This window comes from Acanthisitta chloris, unplaced genomic scaffold (genome assembly GCF_000695815.1).
Source record: "Acanthisitta chloris isolate BGI_N310 unplaced genomic scaffold, ASM69581v1 scaffold21387, whole genome shotgun sequence".
In the NCBI taxonomy this organism is placed as follows: Eukaryota; Metazoa; Chordata; class Aves; order Passeriformes; family Acanthisittidae; genus Acanthisitta; species Acanthisitta chloris.
The window spans coordinates 17,549-38,309 of record NW_008682364.1 but is presented as its reverse complement, the minus strand read 5'-3'; the positions used below and the strand labels follow the sequence as shown (position 1 = coordinate 38,309).

The window sequence follows — 20,761 nt, the reverse complement described above, 5'->3', positions numbered from 1 at the left end:
GAGACTCCCCCGCGCCCTTAGTGGCCTGCAGCCCGTGCTCGTCCTGTCTCCTTGGTACTCGCGTTTGTCGAGGGAGGAGTTTTATTGCATAATATCTCGGTAGTTTTATCGCTCTGAGATGCCTTCGTCGCCCCAGACTTAGGGTCTGCACCTGATGGCGAATGAATGGCTTGAAGTCTTCATGCAGGTCAACTTTCTGGCTGGAGAGTTATGATTCTTTATGCAATATGGCATGTCCGTTCTGGAGGAAAAGAAACATTTAGCCTGTGGAGGTATATGTTCCTGAAGTAGCCTTATTTAATAAGGATATTCCATGCCCCTCTAGTTTAAATTACCTATGACTGTCTTTTGTAGAAACTATTATCTTCATCCATTTTTTTCCCACTGTCATCTTTGTTTTATTGGAATTATTCAGTCTTAGAGCTTTAGGAGTGAGTTGTATGTGAAATATCCAAGAAGATGACTGTGATAGTGGATGGAGTGCGTTTGCCAAATATGGACCAGGCATATTAATGACTACTTCTGCAGAGGCTAAAGATCATTCATTAGCATCGGTAGCAGGGCTTCAAGTGTGTTAAGAAACTCAGTAAGGGCACTAGCAATACCAGAAGAATATTGCTTCATATGTGCAATGTATTTATGTTTAAAGAGATCTGGAAAAAAGCTGGATAAACTTCCTTATCAGAAGTGTCTTGCTCTCTCTTTTCCACATGCTTCTATTACCCTCTAGAAGCCTGGGTAGAGTAATTCCTAAGACTGTCTATGACGTTAGCTCACTTATAAAGTTGAAAGTGCCAAGGTGAAAGCTAGCTCACAGCCTGAGACACACATGTCACAGTGCAGAACAGCTGCAGACATTTTCAGCTGCTTAGGGCTTTCATTTACTTCCACCATTTTAAGGGTGCTTTGGTGCATTAAATATCAGGTTGTTCTTTTGGTTCGCTGCCTTTTGACCTCGGGTGGAGATTTAATTAATAGCATCCTATAGGTTGCTCTTGGCTGAGCTTGATTCCTTGCCAATCACTGTGTTCATTTCAGGGTTGGTTTAGGAAACATAGTGGAGTGGAACAGTTCTAACTGTTTCTGACTTCTGCCTGCTGTCCTGTGTGCCAATTTTTGACTGACAGTCTCAAGGCTGAGTGGGCTGGAATGGTCTATGATTACGCTGGTGGTCTCTGATTTGTTTAGCTGCTGACAGCTGACATCTGTGCTGAGGAGCAGTGTGTGCAAAAGGAAGAGCTAGGAAAAAGTCAGTTTTTTGAGTCATGTTAATCTGTAGCTGAAATCTGTCTGGAATTACACAATTGGTGGCTTTGTCCATTTTTGTTTCATGCGTGTGTAAAAATGGAGGTATTGTTTTTTTTCATGAGAGGGGAATAATGTCTGCGGTAACAGTTTCTTCACCTGTGATCTTTTGATCTTCACAGGAGTGACATAGCCCATATCCACTCTTATAAATTGCATATTCAGTAGTTACAACTTGAAGTATGGCTCTGACCCCATTTTGAAATTTAAGTGGAACTGGAGGGAAGTGACTGCTATCACTTGTAAGCTCTTTGCTTCTGTTATATGTCATTTGCATCTCTTTTCAAATATCCCTGGAAAATTGTTGTTGTCCTGCTATGTGCCATCTCTTTTCAAATATCCCTGGAAAATTATTATCCTGCTATGTGTACTTTACTAACTGCAAGAAGAAAGAGCTACACTTTCTTCAGGCAGACACATGAAGGAAGAATGTGAAATTACCTGTACCTAAGAAGTTTGCCACTGTACTATGATAGACTGAGTAAAGTGGTGTTCTCATTCCCTTCACTCCTAGGTCTTTGTAAAGCACTTTAAATGAGGGTAGGTAACCCTTTAGGGATGAGTGTCTACCCTTGAGGTATGTGTGCAAAAGTTTGGTAGCAGAGGGTGTGATATGCATGAGATAAGATAGGTGGAATAATAATTTCTATTAGAATAGGTACATACATGAAGTCATGAGTGCCATGGTGACCTCTCTGTTCTTACTGTTACAATATATTGAAATTTTACCAAGTTTTTCCAAGTGACATCATGCATACATAGTGTTACATCTGAAAGAGGATTATGTATGCAGACAGTACATTAGCTCTGTCAGGGCTGTTGCAGTCACTCTGTACCTCTGCAGGACTTAATCTGCTTTCAAAATGGTGCTGACAGTATTTATGTTCCTACAGGTGCTTAGGAGCCCTAATCATAGACAGGGTGATGACACAGGAGGAAATAGTTGTTGTAATAAGCTTTGAATCTGTGAAATGAGAAGGCAATATGGGTAGATAGGAAATAATGCTGATGTGTAGGAGATTCAGCATGCCAGTGGTCTAACTCTTGCCAATTTTCTGCAAATGCCAAGTGGGGAGAAAAGAGTGTGTGGTTTTGAGGGTTTTACAGGTTTAAAGGAGGTTTGTATACTAGTTTAGTGATGCTGCCTCAGGAGAATAGTTCCCAGGTGTCTGGGCAGCATGGACAATGTGCACAAGTGCTTGTTTGGAACGTTCAGTAAGTGGATGATGGCAGCTGGTGTTCCGAGCCAGGTGTCAGGGCTGCTAATGGGTGAGAGTGAAAAAGGCTGCAGAAGTCTTGAAAGAGGAGACGAGGGAATTTGGTGTGATAAAGGAGAACAAGTTCACTGCTGGGATGACAAGTTAAAGGCAGTGACTAGAAAAGGGATTCAGTCATCAGCTTTTAAAATAGATATTGAATTAAAAATGTGATGCCAGAGAAGAACATGCAGTAATACTGCAGTAGTATGTGAAGTAATATATTTTTGCCCTTTTTCTTTCTTTTTTTTTTTAGACAAGTATTAGTTTTTAAATTGGATGATGAAACATGGAGTTCTTCCTATCCCTTATAAATTTAGGAGTTTTATGACCATGTATTTTGGTTTATTCAAAGGGAGAGAGTAAGAGGAAAAACAATGACAAAATAATTTGATGGGATTTTTATGCAGAAAATGTTTATGCATTTAAAAAAAAAATTATTACTCTTTGAATCAGAGATAAAGAAATCTTAACATATAATATGTAACATTAAAATTTGTTCTGTGAGTCAAAATGACAGTGTTGTTTTTAAAACTCAAAGTTCATCTGGCAGCTCAGAACTTTTGTTTGGTTTTAGCAATTGTTCAGCTAGTTACACCTAACAATAAAAACCTTGGATTTTACCTTGGGACCAAATAAATTGTTTCTCTAGACAGACAACAAAACAAATGTGAGACACCTTGGAGTTAAATCCAAATTTTGCTTCCTCTTAATTAGTATCCTACCCTTTATATTCTTGTAGCTTTCCAAATATTTCTAGAGTGAAAACAAAACTAATAATTTCTTTTCACGTCATTGCAGTTGTAGCAACTTCAGCATTAAGATTATACTATTTTGAGACTAATTGTAAGCTGTATTTCTTTTTACTTTGAAGGTGAGCTTTGATTCCCTTTGCTATCCCTGGAACTGATGATGTTCAGCCTTCCCAAGATTCAGCCCTTAGAGTTTCTCCCTTTGTGTTCAAAATTGCAGGGAATCTGCTTAGATTCAGCCCTTAGAGTTTCTCCCTTTTTGTTCAAAATTGCAGGGATTCTGCTCTCCTTGTTACAAAGCTCATATGAGGTCATTGGAAGCACAAGATTAATGTTGCTAGTTAGGAAAACAAATTAAACAAAGCTGGTTCTTAGTGTAACACTGTTTGACTGAAGGCTAATGTCAGTATGAACACTTAACTAACTCTTCTAATTATTTTGTCAGCTCCATTATTCACAGCAGAAATTTGAGGTAGCAGTTTCTTGTTAACCAGAGTGCCTGTGGTTGACACTGTTTTTTGAACCCACCCCAGTTTGACTTGGTAAAAGGTAAAAGCTTTCTAAACAGACAGACTGCAGTTCCAGTTGCCCAGAGCTCCAGAGAAGTCAATGATTAGCCAACTCATTTGTTCCCAGGGAACCAGGGCTCTGGGGGCATGTGGTATAAGTGGTGTCATGATTGCCTCAGGAACTGGGATGATGTTATCAGTTACAGGACCTGTGAGATGTGCTGACTGTGGTGGGCATGCCCACCAGCAGCGATTCCATTGCTCTCAGTGTAACTCTGAACAGAGCTTCATGCCTAGGCCTGAGCTTTGTTGAAGAGCACTGTAGCCATAAACCTCAGTTTTCCCTGTGAGGCTGAAATGTGTCTGCAATTTATTGGCTCCTTTGCTGATTGAGTTTGTTTCTGTCTTATTAATAGACTTGGACTGTCTGTCTAATAAACAAACATGAGTCATCTGAAGTTGTTTGCAGCTACGCTGAAGTGGCATGGCATTAAACTTCTGGAAAAGCAGGATATAGCCAGAAGGGCATTTTTACATGGCCAACGGTATGTTTCATCAGGAACCTCAGAACCCGTCCTGAGTGGGAGTAATTCAAATTATGTGGAGGAAATGTACTATGCGTGGCTTGAAAACCCTAAAAGTGTACATAAGGTAAGTCTTAAACTTGACTATAAATGGTAATATTGGGTTAAGACTGGAAGAGTTTCTTTACTTTTAAACTTTTTTTTTTTTTTAAAAGTTCAGAAAAACGTCTTGTATGAAATGAAAAAATGTGAAATTAATTTCCCACGTATTGATTGCTTTAAGATGTAATATCACAGCTAAAAAAGTACAGAGGAGCCACAGGCATGGTGAGTTGAGCAGAAAGAATGAGAAGTCCAGACCAGAAATAGTAAGCTGCTCTGAAACTTTGTTCCTCCCTGGAAATGCTGTTCAAGGAGTCCATTAAGTAATTAATTACATCTGGAAAGAAGACCCAAGAGTAAAATACATTTAATTTTCTGGTTCCTTGTAATAAGGTTGTATCAGAGAATGTTATATTTAAATTATGTATGTTGACATTGGTACTTCTAAACTGTATGAAGTTCCTTTTAGGTAGCTGTGGAAGTTGTAACCTTAAAACAGAATCTGAAATTGTCAGAAAATTCTTCTAAATGTCTTGAAGAGAATTTTTTGTCTCTCTCCCTCTCTTTCCAGGCAACATACACTTGTTTGCCTTTTTTTTTTTTATTAAAAAAACCTTTAAATCTATTGCCCAAATCCTTTCTTGTGGGCAAAATACATAGGCTTAATTTTTAACAACCTTTCTGCTGACAAGGAAGGCTCTGTTATGGTGATACATGTATAGTAACTTAAGAAGCTGATGAGAAATCTGATAAATTCTAAGGCAGACAAGTCATTTTCTAGAGAAGTAATGTGAATTGTGCCCACAATGTTTACCAAATTGGTTGTCTGTTCCCCTATTCTCGAGGCATGTATATCAAAATGTCACTTAGAAGTTGTTATTCTAAGTCTGATAATCTATCTGCAGCATGAGGAAGTGACGCATGCTGGGGGGGCAGCAAAAGGGAGAAAATAAAGGCAGTTTGCCAGCTGCTTTTTAGGATGTTGTGTTTAGGATGAATTCAGTTTTGTTCAAAGTTGACATATGCAGTGGCAACTTTGAAGACTGAATGTGATCCGAGGTCATCGTCTTCCTTCTCTCATCCCATCTGACTTTGAGCCCTTGTCCTGTAAGTGCCAGCTGAAGTTCCAGCCAGTGTGGAGTGGGGCAACACGTTGTGTGGGTGCACTGAATTAATTTTCAAGAACCCTTCCTGATGTGTTGGTGCTGTAGATCGGTATCAACTCGTTCATACTCAGGACACTGAGAGGGTGAACTCATGCATAAGGAGTGTGTACGGTGACATCACACCGACATCTTGCTTTTATTTAAATAACAAACGTTACATTGGCCCGTGAGGACCTTCTTTCTTTTCGGAAGAACGAAACACCTTGTTCGGACCATTTGCAGTGGTGTATTTTGCTGCTGTGGAGCCCTGCAAACTTCTCACGGGACGCCAAGTTCCGCTGGGTGTCCGCAGCACTGCGTTCGCCGGGAGCTGGCCAGGGTGCTGAGACAGGCGGCTGAGAAATTTAGACCTGCCTGTGGTTTTGCTGGTACTCGGCGTACGGCGAAAATGCTAAAAATCCTGCCGAGAGACTATCCAGTTCGTCTGGCAGTGCAGACACAGTTTGTCGGTGGATCCCGATGAGGTGATGCAGTCTGTAGATTGGACAGTGGCCAATAAATTAGCAGAAGTGAATTGACAGAGGAATGTAAATGCTGTTGGAGTAGGGTGTGGCCTAGGGAGTGGATCCCCGGTAATTCAAGACACATTTTTTGTTGTGGTTCAACCCTAGGTGGCAAGCAAGCAGCTGCTTGCTCACTCCATAAGGGTAAAAGGTAGAAAACTCTTGGATGAGATAAAGGCAGTTTAACAATGTAAAAGGTAGAAAACTCTTGGATGAGACAAAGGCAGTTTAACAATGAAAACAGAAGCCACGCACACAAGCCAAGTGAAACAAGGAATTAATTCATTGCTTCCCACGGACAGGCAGGTGTTCAGCCATCCCCAGGAACGCAGGGCTTCATCACACACAGTGGTAATTTTGGAAGATAAACATCATCCCAGGCAACCAGCAGTAGGACAAGAGGACACAGACTCAAGCTCTGCCAGGGGAGGTTTAGGTTGGATAATAGGAAGAAATTTTTTACAGAGAGAGTGCTCAGGCATTGGAATGTGCTGCCCAGGGAGGTGGTGGATTCACCATCCCTGGAGGTTTTCAAGCTGAGGCTGGATGTGGCACTTAGTGCCATGGTCTAGTGACCATCCTTGGACTCGATGATCTTTGAGGTATCTTCCAACCTGGTTGATTCTATGATTCTATAATCACTCTGAACATCCTCCATCCTTCTTTCCTGACGTTATATGCTGAGCATGATGTCATCCGGTATGGAATATCCCTTGGATCAGTTGGGGTCAGCTGTGCCAGGTGTGTCACCTCCCAACTCCTCATGCACCCCAAGCCTCCTTGCAGGTGGGGGGATGTGAGAAGAAGAAAAAGCCTTGACTCTGTGTAAGTGCAGATCAGCAATAACAAAAACATCTCTGTTTTATCAACCCCATTTTCAGTGTAAATCCAAACAAGCCTCAAAACAGCTGCTGGAAGAAAATTAACAACTCCAGCCAAAACCAGCACAATTATAAAAATGTGTGAATTCTTTTCTAGGTTAACTATATGTAATATATTTACAACAGTAACGAAGTGAAGTAAATTCACTCTGTCCCTGGTTTATGAGGCTTAAAAGAATATGATTGATGGACATCATGGATTACTTTGCAGCTATTCTTGCCTAAATGATTAGGTTTTTCACAGCCTAGGAACAAAAAGGGAGGAAGGGAGAAGAATGATGACAATTAATTTTACTTTGTCTCACCAACAAAATTAATTTCTTTTTTCTTGAACACCATCTCATTTCATCAGCTGAAAGTTGTAAATACCTACTCAAGATCTTTGTTGACAGAAATGGGTCAATTTGGGCATTATAAAACAGGTTAATAATGTTAAAAGTTGAAATCACCCAGCTTCCTTAAAAATATAGAGAAACCAGTGCCATAATTTTATGCCTGTAGACAACTTGTGAATTTGTCATTCTGCTGCGAAAAGGGGTGGAAGTGTTGGAACAAAATGTCAAGAGACACCATGAGGTGTTGGTTATGGTATTGTTAATAATTTGATTCTCTGCAGGCCACTCATGTTTCATCATTTTATTCAGTATGTCCAGCATGGATTAGAGAGCTAGTTTGTGCTAGGCATTTAGACATTATATTCTCTTTCCTCATTTTCCTCTAAAGAGGAAAATGTTTTTTCTTGGATATCTCCTTATCAAAGGGGATGTGCCTACTACTCAATCAGAAGGAAACCCCCTATTTTTCTGGGAATAAAAATCATGCACTATTCACTTTTACTTAGAAACTCCAATTAATCAAGACTCCTCAAATGATTTCATGCTCAGAAGATTTGACTGGACATGTCTCCCCACTTTTGCTTATTTAAAACTGTTTGCAATATGACTGTCACATTGCAATGAGTGTATTCAGTGCTGCTAGGGTTTTTCTAAGAATCTCTCCTTCCTGTATGTATCATGGTTATATATGAAGGAATATGCTTGTATATGCATAGGAGCTTTTATTCTTTGTGCAGATCCATTCCTGATGGTTTCCAGCTTTTCCTTGTCTTTTGAATTTTTTATCCTTAGAGTAGCCAAAACACCGATCAGAATAAAATGACGTGGTCTCTGAAAAAGGCATCATTATTTCTCCTTGAAGCTTGATGTCAGGGCCATAGATCATAAGAGAGAAGCTTGACAAGGCTCAGTTATTACTATCACAAGATTAATTACAAAACTGCACGGTTGGATATGGAGTACATAATGCCTGCCATGTTATCCCATATGCAGCTGCTCTACCATGAGTGTGTAATCACTTCCTTGGTTTATGTACTAGGAAAAAGTGTGGGAGTTTGGTTTTGTTTGACTTAATTTTTTTCTTTTTTTTTTTTTTTTATTTAAATGGTGTAGTGATGCTCAGTGTGTATCTTTTAAGGCTTTACTGTTCTTACTGCAGTTGATGGATATTGTGATGTTACTAGGAAAAAACTCCAACCATCAAGATAACAAATATGTTACTTGTTATTCTAAGTGCAACGTTGTTTATGATATGAGATTAGAATGTTGCCACTGAATCACTTGAATTGTGTTACATTACTTGATAAAATAATGGTTAACTACAATATAGATTTGCTGACAGAAAAAAAGCCCCAAGGAATGTATCATCTATCACTATAGTAATTTTGTTTTCAGATTTATTTTTCTATTATGTCTCCTCCAGTATTTTCTTGAAGGACTTTAGAAATTTAGTTGAGAAGCTGCAGATTTGCTGGGAGACCAAGTTGGTCTTCTGTCTGTTCAGTCACATGGCAAATGCTGTTCCCAAAGTCTGACATTGATACACAAGACTTGAAGACTATAATCTGGTATCAATCTTGAAAGACACTACAGAAATTTGTAAAGGCTTTGATGGATGTGTATCTAGAAAAAACTAATTTTCTGTAGCCAAATGATGTATTTTCCCTCCCCTCTGATTAAATGTCAAGCCTGCCCAACAAATCAATAGGTTCAAAAATGTGATAGGAGAAAATAGTGTGAGTTCCTTCTGTCCCAGCTGGCTGCATCTTCAGGTGTAAATGTTCTTTTTATATTTGTAAGTTTGCATGAAGAAAAGATCCTGTGCTGATTCTCCTTAAACAGGTTGCTTGTTGGACAAGTCTGTTTGGATTTTGTTAGTAACTGTCTCAGCAGAGCACTTGTCTAAAAATATATTCAATTGTTTCTGGGACTGTGCTGTGATAACTATTACATCTAAAAGTTGTGCTCTTTGACTCAACAAAGGAATAGTTATGTTATTATCCTCGTTGTATGTGTATCATGATGTTGGAAAAAGTAAGGAAGGAACCTTACCATAACCAAAGCAAATTCTTTATTAGAACTTTGAATGAATACAAAATGTCAGATTTGACACAGATCCAAATGTGTGTTTGGAATTTCATAATTTAATGTTTAATGGAAGTTAATAACTGTGTATTGCCCAAGTAATTTTTCCAGTCTAAGCAGCCTTTGTAGTTAAAAAAGGGATTGTTTTTCACAATAAGAACAGTATCCTACACTTATAGGATGTTGTGTAAATTCAGACTTGTAATCTCAGTGCAGCTAGCAAGGTGTCAATATAAGAGGTATTTAGGAAATGAGCATAAATGAGGGAAGGGAGGAGGAATAAATCAGTGTGTCTGGAGCTGACCACCATATATGATCAGTCTGCCTTAATTTGTCACAGCATGTAAAAGTTAGGTTATGTTTAGATCATTTAGGCTCATTACACATTTAGGCTATGTGTAAGAGCAGGGTGATAAATTAAGTTTACCATATTTGTATCAATGCAGCTTTGGATGACTAAAGAAGTAAGAGAGGTACATTAAAGCAATATTTCTTGGGCAGTGGCTTCATGCTAAAGATGAGGTTTGCACCCACAGATTCAACGAGTCCCCTCACTTCCATAACTTGAAAGGCTGAATGATGCTTAGCTCTTTTATGCTGCCCTTCTCATGGTGTTTACAAACATCTTAGAACCTGTAGAAATTCCAGTATGAAGACTTTTTGTTAATGAAGATGGGATTCTATAAATCTTTTTCTGCCATGCCATGTTGGCATTACATTATTTTGATATTTTTTGTGTGTTCTGCAATGAATATAATAAGTAATGTTCTTTTAAAAATAAAATCTTTGATCTGCTTTTTATCTTTCCTGGCACTTGGCTCCTTGAAATGCATTAATTTGAAGCTCACTGCCAGGACAAATAACATGCACAAAATTAAAGTTATCTTTTCCAATTCTTTTTTTTTTTAAATCTTTTTTTTTAAAGTTAGCCTACCGAGGGAAGTGTTTATGACCTTTCATTATCTTTATGGAAAACTGTAAGCTAAGTACAAGTACTGCTTGGTCTCCTGCTAGTGCAGGCTTTCTTCTTTGTTTGGTTTTATTGCATTCTGCTGCTCTCTGTTAGCATTAATTTATCTAATACTATTCCAACCTGGCAAACCTCATTGGAATGGAAACAGTTCTGGGATACTTGGATAAAGTACCTTGCAGTACCTTGCGTAGAAGTGCAGATGAAAATAAAAAGATCTTTTGTTTGTTGTGATTCAGTTTCTGACAAGTACTCTTCTAAAGTTATGACTTGCACTTGAAACTAGGCCCATAATTTCTTTCATAGTAACATAACCTAAGCTGGTGAGGAAAGGATCTTAGACTGAAAGCCTCACTCAAAAAAGCTGTAATTGCTTTTAAGTAGTTTCTTCAAGAAAAGTTCGTAAGGACTGAATCTGATTTAGCATAATCAGCATCTTGAAGTATCATAAATCCTATGAGTATGATTAAAGGAATGGATTCATTTACTTTATTAAGGATTTTTGTTTTGTAGGCTTGATAGCTCTTTACCAGCAGCATAATATCATATTCCTGCCTGCCTGAATAAACACTACAGTTAAGAAGAGCTGTGTGAATGGATAATGTACACAATTGCTTTGCATACATTTGTGCTGGAGAGTTTTCTGCTGTGCAAGCTCAGTATAAGAATTGAGAGGAAAAGGGCTCTGTGTAGATAAAACAAACAGCTGCTACTGAGATTTGGACATACCAGTGCTCTCTTTTTGCTGGTTATTAGTGGAGCTTAACACTGTATGGTAGTGAGGTACCATTTGCAGCTTGAAGGAGCTGCTTTTGGTTGAGACTTTTGTTTGAGGTAATAATTTTCCTTTTTCTTCTCTGTACACATGTCTAGTCCTGGGATTTGTTTTTCCGAAATGCTAATGTTGGCCAGGCATATGATCCCCATCTACCAGAGCAGCTGGAAAGAAAGGCATCATTTCTTCAGAGCCATGGCCTGGCCCAGACACCGGGTAAAGCTGAAAAGCTTGTTGAAGATCACCTTGCTGTGCAGTCTTTGATAAGAGCATACCAAGTAAGTGTACTTTGGGGTAGATGTGGGAGGGTCTCTCCTTTGCAAACAACCTTTTTCTCCCTTTTTTTTTTCCCGTTCTTGTTTATCTTCTGGTCTTTTCTAATCCAAAATGTCTTGAACTAGACAGCCTGTTCTTACCTGCACTGTGTCTAAGAAAGTACTGGATTCAGACAGGGGTGATCCTCTGGTTTAGCAAACTCTTAATTCACATTACCTGCAGACCTGATGGTGGTCATCTGCCTTAGCCTGGAAGCTCTTTATGGAGGCAGTAGGTTGTGAAAGGGAACATGGACATCTTGGATTTTGCCCCTTTACTGGGAGCAGGAGCCAAACAACTCAAATCTTAGCCTTTGCTATTCTTTTGGCTCACTGAGTCTTGAGTTTGGGAAAGCTTTGATGGATTTCTTTTAGAAAACTGTCCATCAAAGTTGGCTTTGTTTCACAATCATATTTGTAACCCTTTTATTAAATTAAGAAATTAAGTCTAATTTCCTTATTTTTCCCTCTAGAAGAAGGAGGATTTTGGAAACAGGACAGTGGTTTTGGTTAGATGTTTTCTAAATGTAAAACAAGTTTGAATATTTTTATTTAGATTTGTGTTTCGTATTTTAATTTCAATAAAAGGCTTAAAACCAATGTAGAATAAAACAAATTCCCTCAAAACCAGATCAGTGTTGAGCAAAATACTCCAGTTTGATTTTTATTTTTTAAATGAGTATGTAACTTCTCAGGAAGTTTTCTGCAGTTTGACTTGAGCAGATTTGTTCTGCCCTGCTCCAAGTATTTTAACTCCTGTTTGGTGGCATCAGAGGAATAGAAGAGGACATTTTTAAATTACTTCTTTGTACACATGGCATTGTCACCACTGTGTTGGAGAGATGTTGTAAAAGAAAGAAACACTTGTGAATATAAAGAATATATGAAATTTTCTTAGAAATAGGTATGTAGAAAACAACCACTTCAGCCTATTCACTTTTGCTTGCAGTAAAAATTTGGTGAAGAATTAGAGAAAACTGGAGAATGTTAGGCTGCTTTGACATCATTTACTTGCAAGTAGGTCAGGGATTGCCTTTTGTTCCCTATATTTGAAAGACTGTGCCATCCAAGTCAAGTGATGGAACAGAAATGTTCTGTATAAGTGGCAGGCACCCATGTGTCTGCAACTAACAGTCAAAGAGGATTGCCTAAGGCAACTGCCTGTTTTTTTAGAAGGTATTTAATACCCTCTAAATTCAGTGTTGAAAGGCTTTGATCAATTTGTGACCTTCCTTTGCCTGATAATTAAACAAAATGGAGAAGGATACAGAATTTTTATTTCTCTAGCCTGTCAGTATTTTATGTTTTTTGTGGTAAACTGCTTTGTGGTCTGTTGAGCTGGACTTGTGAAAAGGCAGTTAATCTATTAGTTCTCCTAAATAGAGCACTGGACACACTGAATGAAAGATTTCCAGTGAAATGCATGTGCTTAACAAAAACAAGTCTAGATAAATTAATTTCTTGAGTCTTCTTTTATCATGTAGTTTGGGGTTGTGTGTGGGTTTTTGTTGTTCCTGTTGGGTTTTTTTCTTTGCATCTGTGTCTAGAAAATATAATCTACTTTCAGGCAGCCTGTACTTGCATTTAGTCAAAGGTATGGCAATTCATAAAAGTTTTCTATGCATTTATTTTCACAAGGTTGAGCTATGATTTCTGCAGATGTTACTATTTTCTGTATCCAGTGAAAGTTGTAGAAGTTGTTAAAAAATATCTTGATATTGAGGAAAATACTGTCTTTTAGTTAAAGACCAAACTGCTCCTGGAGTATAATGTAGCACAGTGCTTTATTGATTTGCTTTTCTGGGTTTTGGCATTCTTGCTGATGATCTTCCTATTAATACTGCAGAGCAGATGTAACTTAGGGAGGTGAATTCTTTCCTGTTGATGATGCTCGAGACAGAATTGTTTGCTTAGTTCCAGTCAGATAGACTTAGTGCTGCTGTAAACAATCAGATGGCACAGATGTTGCCATGGGCATCATTTGGCCTGTCAGGGTTTTATTACTGGTGATTGATGAGATGCAAAGAATTGCATTGCAGAAGTCAGGCTGAGTTTATAGGGCTGGTGGTTCTAAAAAAGATGTTGCATTTCCATTTGCTTAGGACTGGAAACCATTTTGTTATGGACTCCTCTGCAAATATAGAATACTTGAATGGTGTTTTTACAAGTCACATGAACCACACTTTAATTAGACTCTATTACTGTGTGCTGCATTTCACTATTAATATTGCAGTTTATTAATTCCTTTCTTTTCAGGGGCAATTAGGATACTAGTAATGTGAATGAAATTGTACCCAAGTGATCTGAATGTGTTATTAAAAAAAAATTTCAGGAGAAAATTTTCCTATATTTATCTATACAGAGCTTTTAATGAGTTAATTTGGTATATGAGAGTCATGCATAAGATACATTAAAATTATTCTATATTTGTGGCTCTAATGGATCAATTAGTTACTTCTTCTGTAGCAATGTTATATGATAATAAAGAACTAGTTTATGGCAACCTGTGGCATGAATTAACACCAGTCATGCTGATAACTGAAACCTGGCTAAATTCCCCACTTAGTTTGTGTTTTTCAGTGTCTTGAATGTCAGTTTTGTCATAGATCAAATTTCAGAAATTTCACAAATGAAAATAGATGCTATCTGATGTGGAGCAGAGCTCATGAAGAGTGATCCCTTCACTGCCAGATTAAACTGCATTAACACCAGTCTGTGTTTTAGGTCAGCAATGCTATATTTTAGTATTCTGCAGGTGCAGAAAGGAGGATTCAGGCAAATATACAAAATGACTGAATTGGCAAATGATAAGACCTATAGACTAGTCATAGTTTTTAAATTCTACTCAGAGATTGAGAGTGTAGTCTTTAGTAGCTTTCTTTATGTAAACTTCAGGGTAATCCCAGTTGAATTGCATGTCAGACAAAATAAAGGGTATGTTCTAATGTGTATTCAGTAATTTCTAATAGAGCTATATATGTATCCAGTAATATAATGCTTATTTATTGTTTTCATGGGAAAAATGTGCCCCTCTCATCACATTAGTGGTGTTTACTTGTTTGACCTAATGGTTGATACATATATACTATGGAGAGATCTCAGTGACTTTTTCCCTTTGTCTGACTCTTGTTAGTGTGATTTCGTTTTTCTCTTACTTTCCTCCTTTTTCAGATCCGTGGTCATCATGTGGCTCAGCTAGATCCCCTTGGAATTCTGGATGCAGACTTGGATTCATTTATTCCTTCTGACCTAATTACTACAATCGACAAACTCGGTGTGTATGCTGTATGCCTTCTTACTTGCCATGGGCTCGCTTGCAATCGTCTCATGTGTCTCATTGAGCTGAGGTGATTTAATAAGACAATTCACAGAATCAAAGAAAGGCTTGGGTTGGAAGGGACCTTAAAGATCGTGTAGTTTCAACCCCTTTCCATGGGCAGGGATGCCATGTTTCAGGGAAGATTCTCTCTTTTCTGCTTGCTGGTATCATGAAACAGTGCCTTTGAGCATTTGTAAGGAAGCTAAAATTTCAGGATAATGGAATTTCTAGTCTAAGATCACAGCTGAGGTTTTAAACACTCAATAAAATCCCCAAATCTGATGTTTTTGTTCCACATCAGAAATTAATACTAATCAATACATTAGGCCAAGATTCTGGTAATCTAAATTACTCTTACACTGTTATGTTTGATACTTGTTTGAACTGGATACATCTGAAGGCTAATCAATAGGGAAAACAAGCAATAAGTGAAACACTGGATGGAGGAACTTAGGGTAAATTTCAGACCAATTTTGGATTTTTTTTATATTTATTCTTTCTGTATGACTTGAAGAAGTCTGTTTAAAGTTATCAGAAGAAAACATGGGAAGTGTAGAATTCTTTCCTTATGGATATAATCCAATGGTGATCACTTCAGTTTACTGCTGGAAGGGTATAGTGCACTCGGGTTTGCTTTTGCAAAGCTTGTTCTGGTTGCTGTGAGGGCATGGCTCTGAGAAATTGCACTGATCAATTTCTTTGCCTCTCTCTGCTTGAATAAAAAAGCACCTGATTGATTTTTCAATCTACCTGGTTTGTTTAAAATGGAGGTTTCTACTTGATGAAGACACTGAGTCAATTTTTCTTTGATGTGTACGGAAGCTTTTTGGACTAGACATAAAACATAGTGCAAGTAGTAGATAGAACACATTCTGCTTAATTTTACTCTAAGTATATCTACTGCCTCTTTGCTGCTGTGGTTTCTGTTTCTTGTGGTAGGGGAAGAAGCAGTTCTGATCATAGAAAGGCAGCAGAGTGCCTAAGATTGTAAATTGAGAGGTGATTACACAAATTGGGTGTTCTCCTTGAAGTTTGTCAGCTTTAATTAAAGGCAATTACCTCTTAGAAAATACATTAGACATTTACTGAGAAAATGTGATTAGTTTGGAGTAGGGGTGACTGCTAGCACGTCAGTAGGCATTTCTTTAAACTCTGCAGATAGTTTAGTGCAGAGTGCTGTGGCTGGTCAGATGCTGAAACACTCATGCCTGTAGGAGGAATATGCTAGACATCTGAATGTCATGGGGGGATGTATCTGAGAGTGCAACTGTGGTGGTTTCAGTTTGCAAGGCGAAACAAAATTTCTAACCTAGTTTTGGCATAGCAAAAAAAAAAAAAAAAAAAAAAAAAAGGTAGGATCTCAAATATTGCCTATACTTGAGTGTTCCAGGCAGGAAACTTATGAAAGGTCTCTGGCAGTACAGAAAGTATTTTAGTGTTTGATTTTTCTGTGCATGTTCTTTGTCCCATCTTCTGGTTGCTTTTTGAGAAGCTGTATGGTGGGAAGTTTCTTCTAAGAGTTGCTTCTACAAATGCAGTTACAGATGTACCTACTGCATGATTCAAGTTCTAGAATTGCTTCAGGATTTCAGTAAGGTTGTGTCTCTTTAAACATGAGGTGATGCTTCAGTAAATGTGGTGCTGCAGTACACAGGACAGATGTTCTGTGTGTGCCCAAATCACTCCTGTACGTGTTCTGGTTTATGCATGATAGAACATGAAGAGCCTGTGAAGTCTGAGGGACAGTCAGAAAAAAAAAAAAAAAAGATGTTAGCACTTCTTTGTTTCAAATTACAGTCTGAGGGACAGTCAGAAAAAAAAAATAAATAGATGTTAGCACTGCTTTGTTTCAAATTACACTAAAGCCCCTGTCATCCCCTCTCCCTTGCTACTGGGGAAAAAAATATTACAACACCAAAAAGAAGAAATACACCTTTTTTTGGTCACCTCAGATTTGAAATGTTAATATATTATTTAAACCCTCAAAATAATATTTTAAAATATATTATTTTTAAAGTACAAAATGTGTTCTTTACTGGCTGCTGTGTAGTAAAGGTGTCCAATGCAGTCCTATGGCCTGGCTTCAACTCTAAATGCTAAGTTCCATTGTTATTTCATCTTTAAATTGCTGCTTCACTCTCATCTTCAGCAATGTCATTTAACAGAGAATACAGAGCACTATTCTTTATTGATTTAGGAGTTGTGTGCAGACTGTCTGATCCGTGTTAAAGTGGATATCTGCAGCTTACCTGGAACCAAGTTCAAAATTAAAAATACAGATGCTATTGTTAATTTTAAAAATACCTTTACCTGTGTAGACACACATATATAGTTTTAATGCATAGATCAGTTTCTATAACTGTATGTAGTGTGTGTTATAAGTGTTATACAACACATTCTTACACTTGTAAGAAGCTGTTTCTCCTTTCCTCAGCTAACAGGTCTAGGTTAAACTTGTGTCATACAAAGACTTTAACTTGCACTGATAACAGTCTGTCTTGTGTGTGATGTGTTTTGACTTTTGAAACTGCATAATAGTTAAGTTAAATACTCTCTTAAATAATATTCTCAGCCAGAACAGGTTTTGATGTGTCTAGGTCAAGATGGGGATGATATGGTTAAACAAGCCCTTGTTTTAGATGGTGACGATGTGGAAATCTGTATTTATAAGGGGTCACTGATTGGGACATAGAGCTATGCAGGCCATTAAATGGCTATTTCAAACTACCTTCCCTAAAAAGAGAGAGTGAATAGAAATACTTGGAAGTTCTACCAGAGTGCTTGTACAGCATTACATTGAATATGTTGTGTGTTTTCTCTTAGTCTTATCTATTAAGGTAGTAGTTCTGTCTGTGAGAAGGGATTCCTTTGTGTTTGTTGCTCATGACAGAGCAAGGAAGAAATCCCAGTCATTACAGTTAGTTGTTTTACTACACAGTGAACTGCAAGAGATAGCACATATACCATTGATTCTCCATACTAATATGTTAAAATATAAAAAAGGTTTGGGTGATTTTAATTTCAGTTGTTTTATCTGAGCATTTAAGAAAGAGTGGTTTACACTTCTATTCAAACAATGACTACTTAATTAAAACACTTATTTTAAAAGCCAGACTAAAGTGCATTTTACTAATGGATGCCTTCAAAGTATTCACACTTTCAATTTTTAAACCGGTGCCTTCTTTCTTAATATTGCTTTATTAAACATCATTGCCATGGTTTGAAAAACAGTGCTGGTTCCTGTTTTGTCTCCTGCCCTGCTTTGTAAATCAATAATGTACCTGTTGTAGGGTTTTATGGTTTGCATGAGTCAGATTTGGACAAAGTCTTTCAGCTGCCAACAACCACCTTCATAGGAGGAAATGAGAACAGTCTTTCTTTACGAGAGATCATCAAACGCCTGGAGGTCAGTGGCACATTCTGTGATTTGTGATTGTTTTCATCCAAACTGAAGTGAACTTTTACTAGCTGTCAGTCACAAAAAAAACATGTATCATTTGTCAGTTATTAATAGATCATGTAAAGAATTCAAATGGCATTTAAAATCACTTTTGTACTGGTTCTAGAGGTAGCAGCAGCATTGATTTCCCTACCTGGATATCTAAAATACATAGATAAAGGATGAGTATAACAGAGGTGAATATGATAGAATACTAATTAAATCCTTTATCCTGTAAGAACTGATGATGTTTAAAAGGACTAGAGCCTTTAGAAAGTGTCTTTTAAGTGTCCTACCACAGATAAAGCCCCTATGCATACAGTGCTTAGGATGTTCAGGGGTTGCTCTCACATCCCTAGCTTTAGTGAGGCTTTGACTTGAGGAAAAATATGAAGGTTGGGCACCAAATTCATGAGAGCTCAGTTGTAGCTTGTAGACAGTGATGGTCCTTGTTTTCCATCCCCAGTCTTTTTTCTAGAGTTTTATTATCTGACAGGGGATATGAAGTCATCAAAGCTAAAACAATTTAAAGCCAAACTACTTTGAAGGAATAAATAACAAAACAGCAAGTAGGACTGGTAATGAATTTGTAGACTACTAAGTGAATTAGTATTGGATATTCCTGGTTGTTTGACTTTTATGTCAGCTTAGCTGAAGCATGGTAACTTGGCAAGCCACATTACCTCTGTTGTGCATTTGAGGACTTTTTAATTTTTTTTTTATTTGCACTTCTAGATTATCTGTGTAGCGACTTTCAAGAGACAATCCTTAAAACTGTAATGTGCAAATAGACAAAATCTATAGCAAAATCTAAACACCTCAAAGAACTTATTTGTGTTAAGGAGAGAACCCTTTGGTTTCCTCTTCTCTCTATTTTCTTTTTTTTTTCTAATTGAAGTTGACATTCAACTCCCTTTTAGAGGCAGTAGAGAGGACATACTATGTCTTCAGAGTGGTTTTGTCTCAAACTCACAGTAGGTCTTACTTCTCTTGACTTGTATTTTGGACACATTTTGCTGATGAAATAGTCTTTTTTAAGGTAAGAAGCAGAAAACTTAAAAAATGAACGAGGGGATAAAATTTCTGGTGTGTCTTTGCATTTATTCTCATCCTTTCTCTGTTCTCAGCTTCTTGGATTGTTTTTCAGATTCCCAGGTTTCTGAAACTTGACAATTATCAGATAACTTTCATGAGACTTCATACCTGCCTTGTCACTGCTTTTATTGCTTGATTTCAGGTGATATTTAAAAAAGACAGGGTAAATTTTGATAAATTTCTTGAAATCCTTGCTGGTGCATCTAAAGAAAAGACTGTACTATGCCTGTAAGAACAGTACTAAGTTAGGAGAAATGTGTTTATTTGCCTTCTTTGAATGCATCACCAGATGACAATCTTCCAGTTTCAGATTTTTGAAACATTACTTTGTAGAAAAAGCTTTGTGGCACAAAACTAGATTTAGCAAAATATTCACTTCCAGGATTACTGTGGAGAAGACATAGTGGAAAAGGAAGAAGACAAGAAGCTTTCACAAGAGTAACAGGGCATATAATTTAAAAAATATATTTATTTCTTCATGGCTCATTAGCTCCTAAAGCTTCTGTTGTTGGCATTTTCACATCCTAGAATACCTACTGCCAACACATTGGCTTGGAGTTCATGTTCATCAATGATGTGGAGCAGTGCCAGTGGATCCGGCAGAAGTTTGAGACTCCAGGAGTTATGAAGTTTACTAATGAGGAAAAAAGGACTTTGTTGGCAAGGCTGGTGCGCTCGATGAGGTACACTGGGGTGTGCTGGGAAACTGGGACTGCTGGGTGAAAGCTGCTGTGATCTATAGACTGCTGAGGTGGAGGTGAATAGTCTAAGGAAGGTCTGGAGTACAGGTGGGTGTAGTTAACCTGGATGCGACATCAAAGGAAAGTGTGTGCTGTGAGGTGTGTCAGGGTCTGTGTTGTGGCTTTTGGTATTCTATTATCTTAAAAGGCAGGTTGTGTTCTATAACACTTGTCCAGCCTTTTGTGGCATATCTGGCAATGATTTAATTGGTTTGTAGCAATAAACTGGCAAAAAGTTGTTCCAACAGACTAGTAGTATATATCTGTGTTAAAGATTTGCAGCCTGTTTCAGAAAGTAAGTGTCAGAACAATGTTGGAATGTGATTTCAAGTCCTGTTTCTGCCCTTTTCCTTTTGAGATCTGCCAATGCCTTGAGTACTGTCTGCGGTTCTGGGCCCCTCAGCTCAGGAGGGATATTGAGGTGCTGGAGCAGGTGCAGAGAAGAGCAACGAGGCTGGTGAAGGGACTGGAGCACAAGTGCCATGAGGAGAGGCTGAGGGAGCTGGGGGTGTTCAGCCTGGAGAAGAGGAGGCTCAGGGGAGACCTTATTGCTCTCTACAACTCCCTGACAGGAGACTGTAGTCAAGTGGTGGTTGGTCTCTTCTCCAAGGCAATCAGCAGTAGGACAAGAGGGCACAGACTTAAGCTCTGCCAGGGGAGGGTTAGGTTGGATATTAGGAAGAGATTTTTT

General features: G+C 38.0%; 1 protein-coding gene across 1 annotated transcript in view; it reads left to right on the top strand.

Annotated features, from left to right (window-relative positions):
- Window positions 1-4,263: 4,263 nt before the first annotated feature.
- LOC103805849 (2-oxoglutarate dehydrogenase-like, mitochondrial) overlaps window positions 4,264-20,761 on the top strand; it is a gene marked incomplete at its 3' end in the record, with an annotated part of 29,738 nt that continues 13,240 nt past the window's right edge. Inside the window, exons 1-5 of the mRNA XM_009078510.1 lie at window positions 4,264-4,473; window positions 11,262-11,441; window positions 14,649-14,751; window positions 18,087-18,202; window positions 19,859-20,013. Of these exons, the coding sequence (XP_009076758.1) occupies window positions 4,267-4,473; window positions 11,262-11,441; window positions 14,649-14,751; window positions 18,087-18,202; window positions 19,859-20,013 (761 nt within the window). The remainder of the gene's footprint in view (window positions 4,474-11,261; window positions 11,442-14,648; window positions 14,752-18,086; window positions 18,203-19,858; window positions 20,014-20,761) is intronic.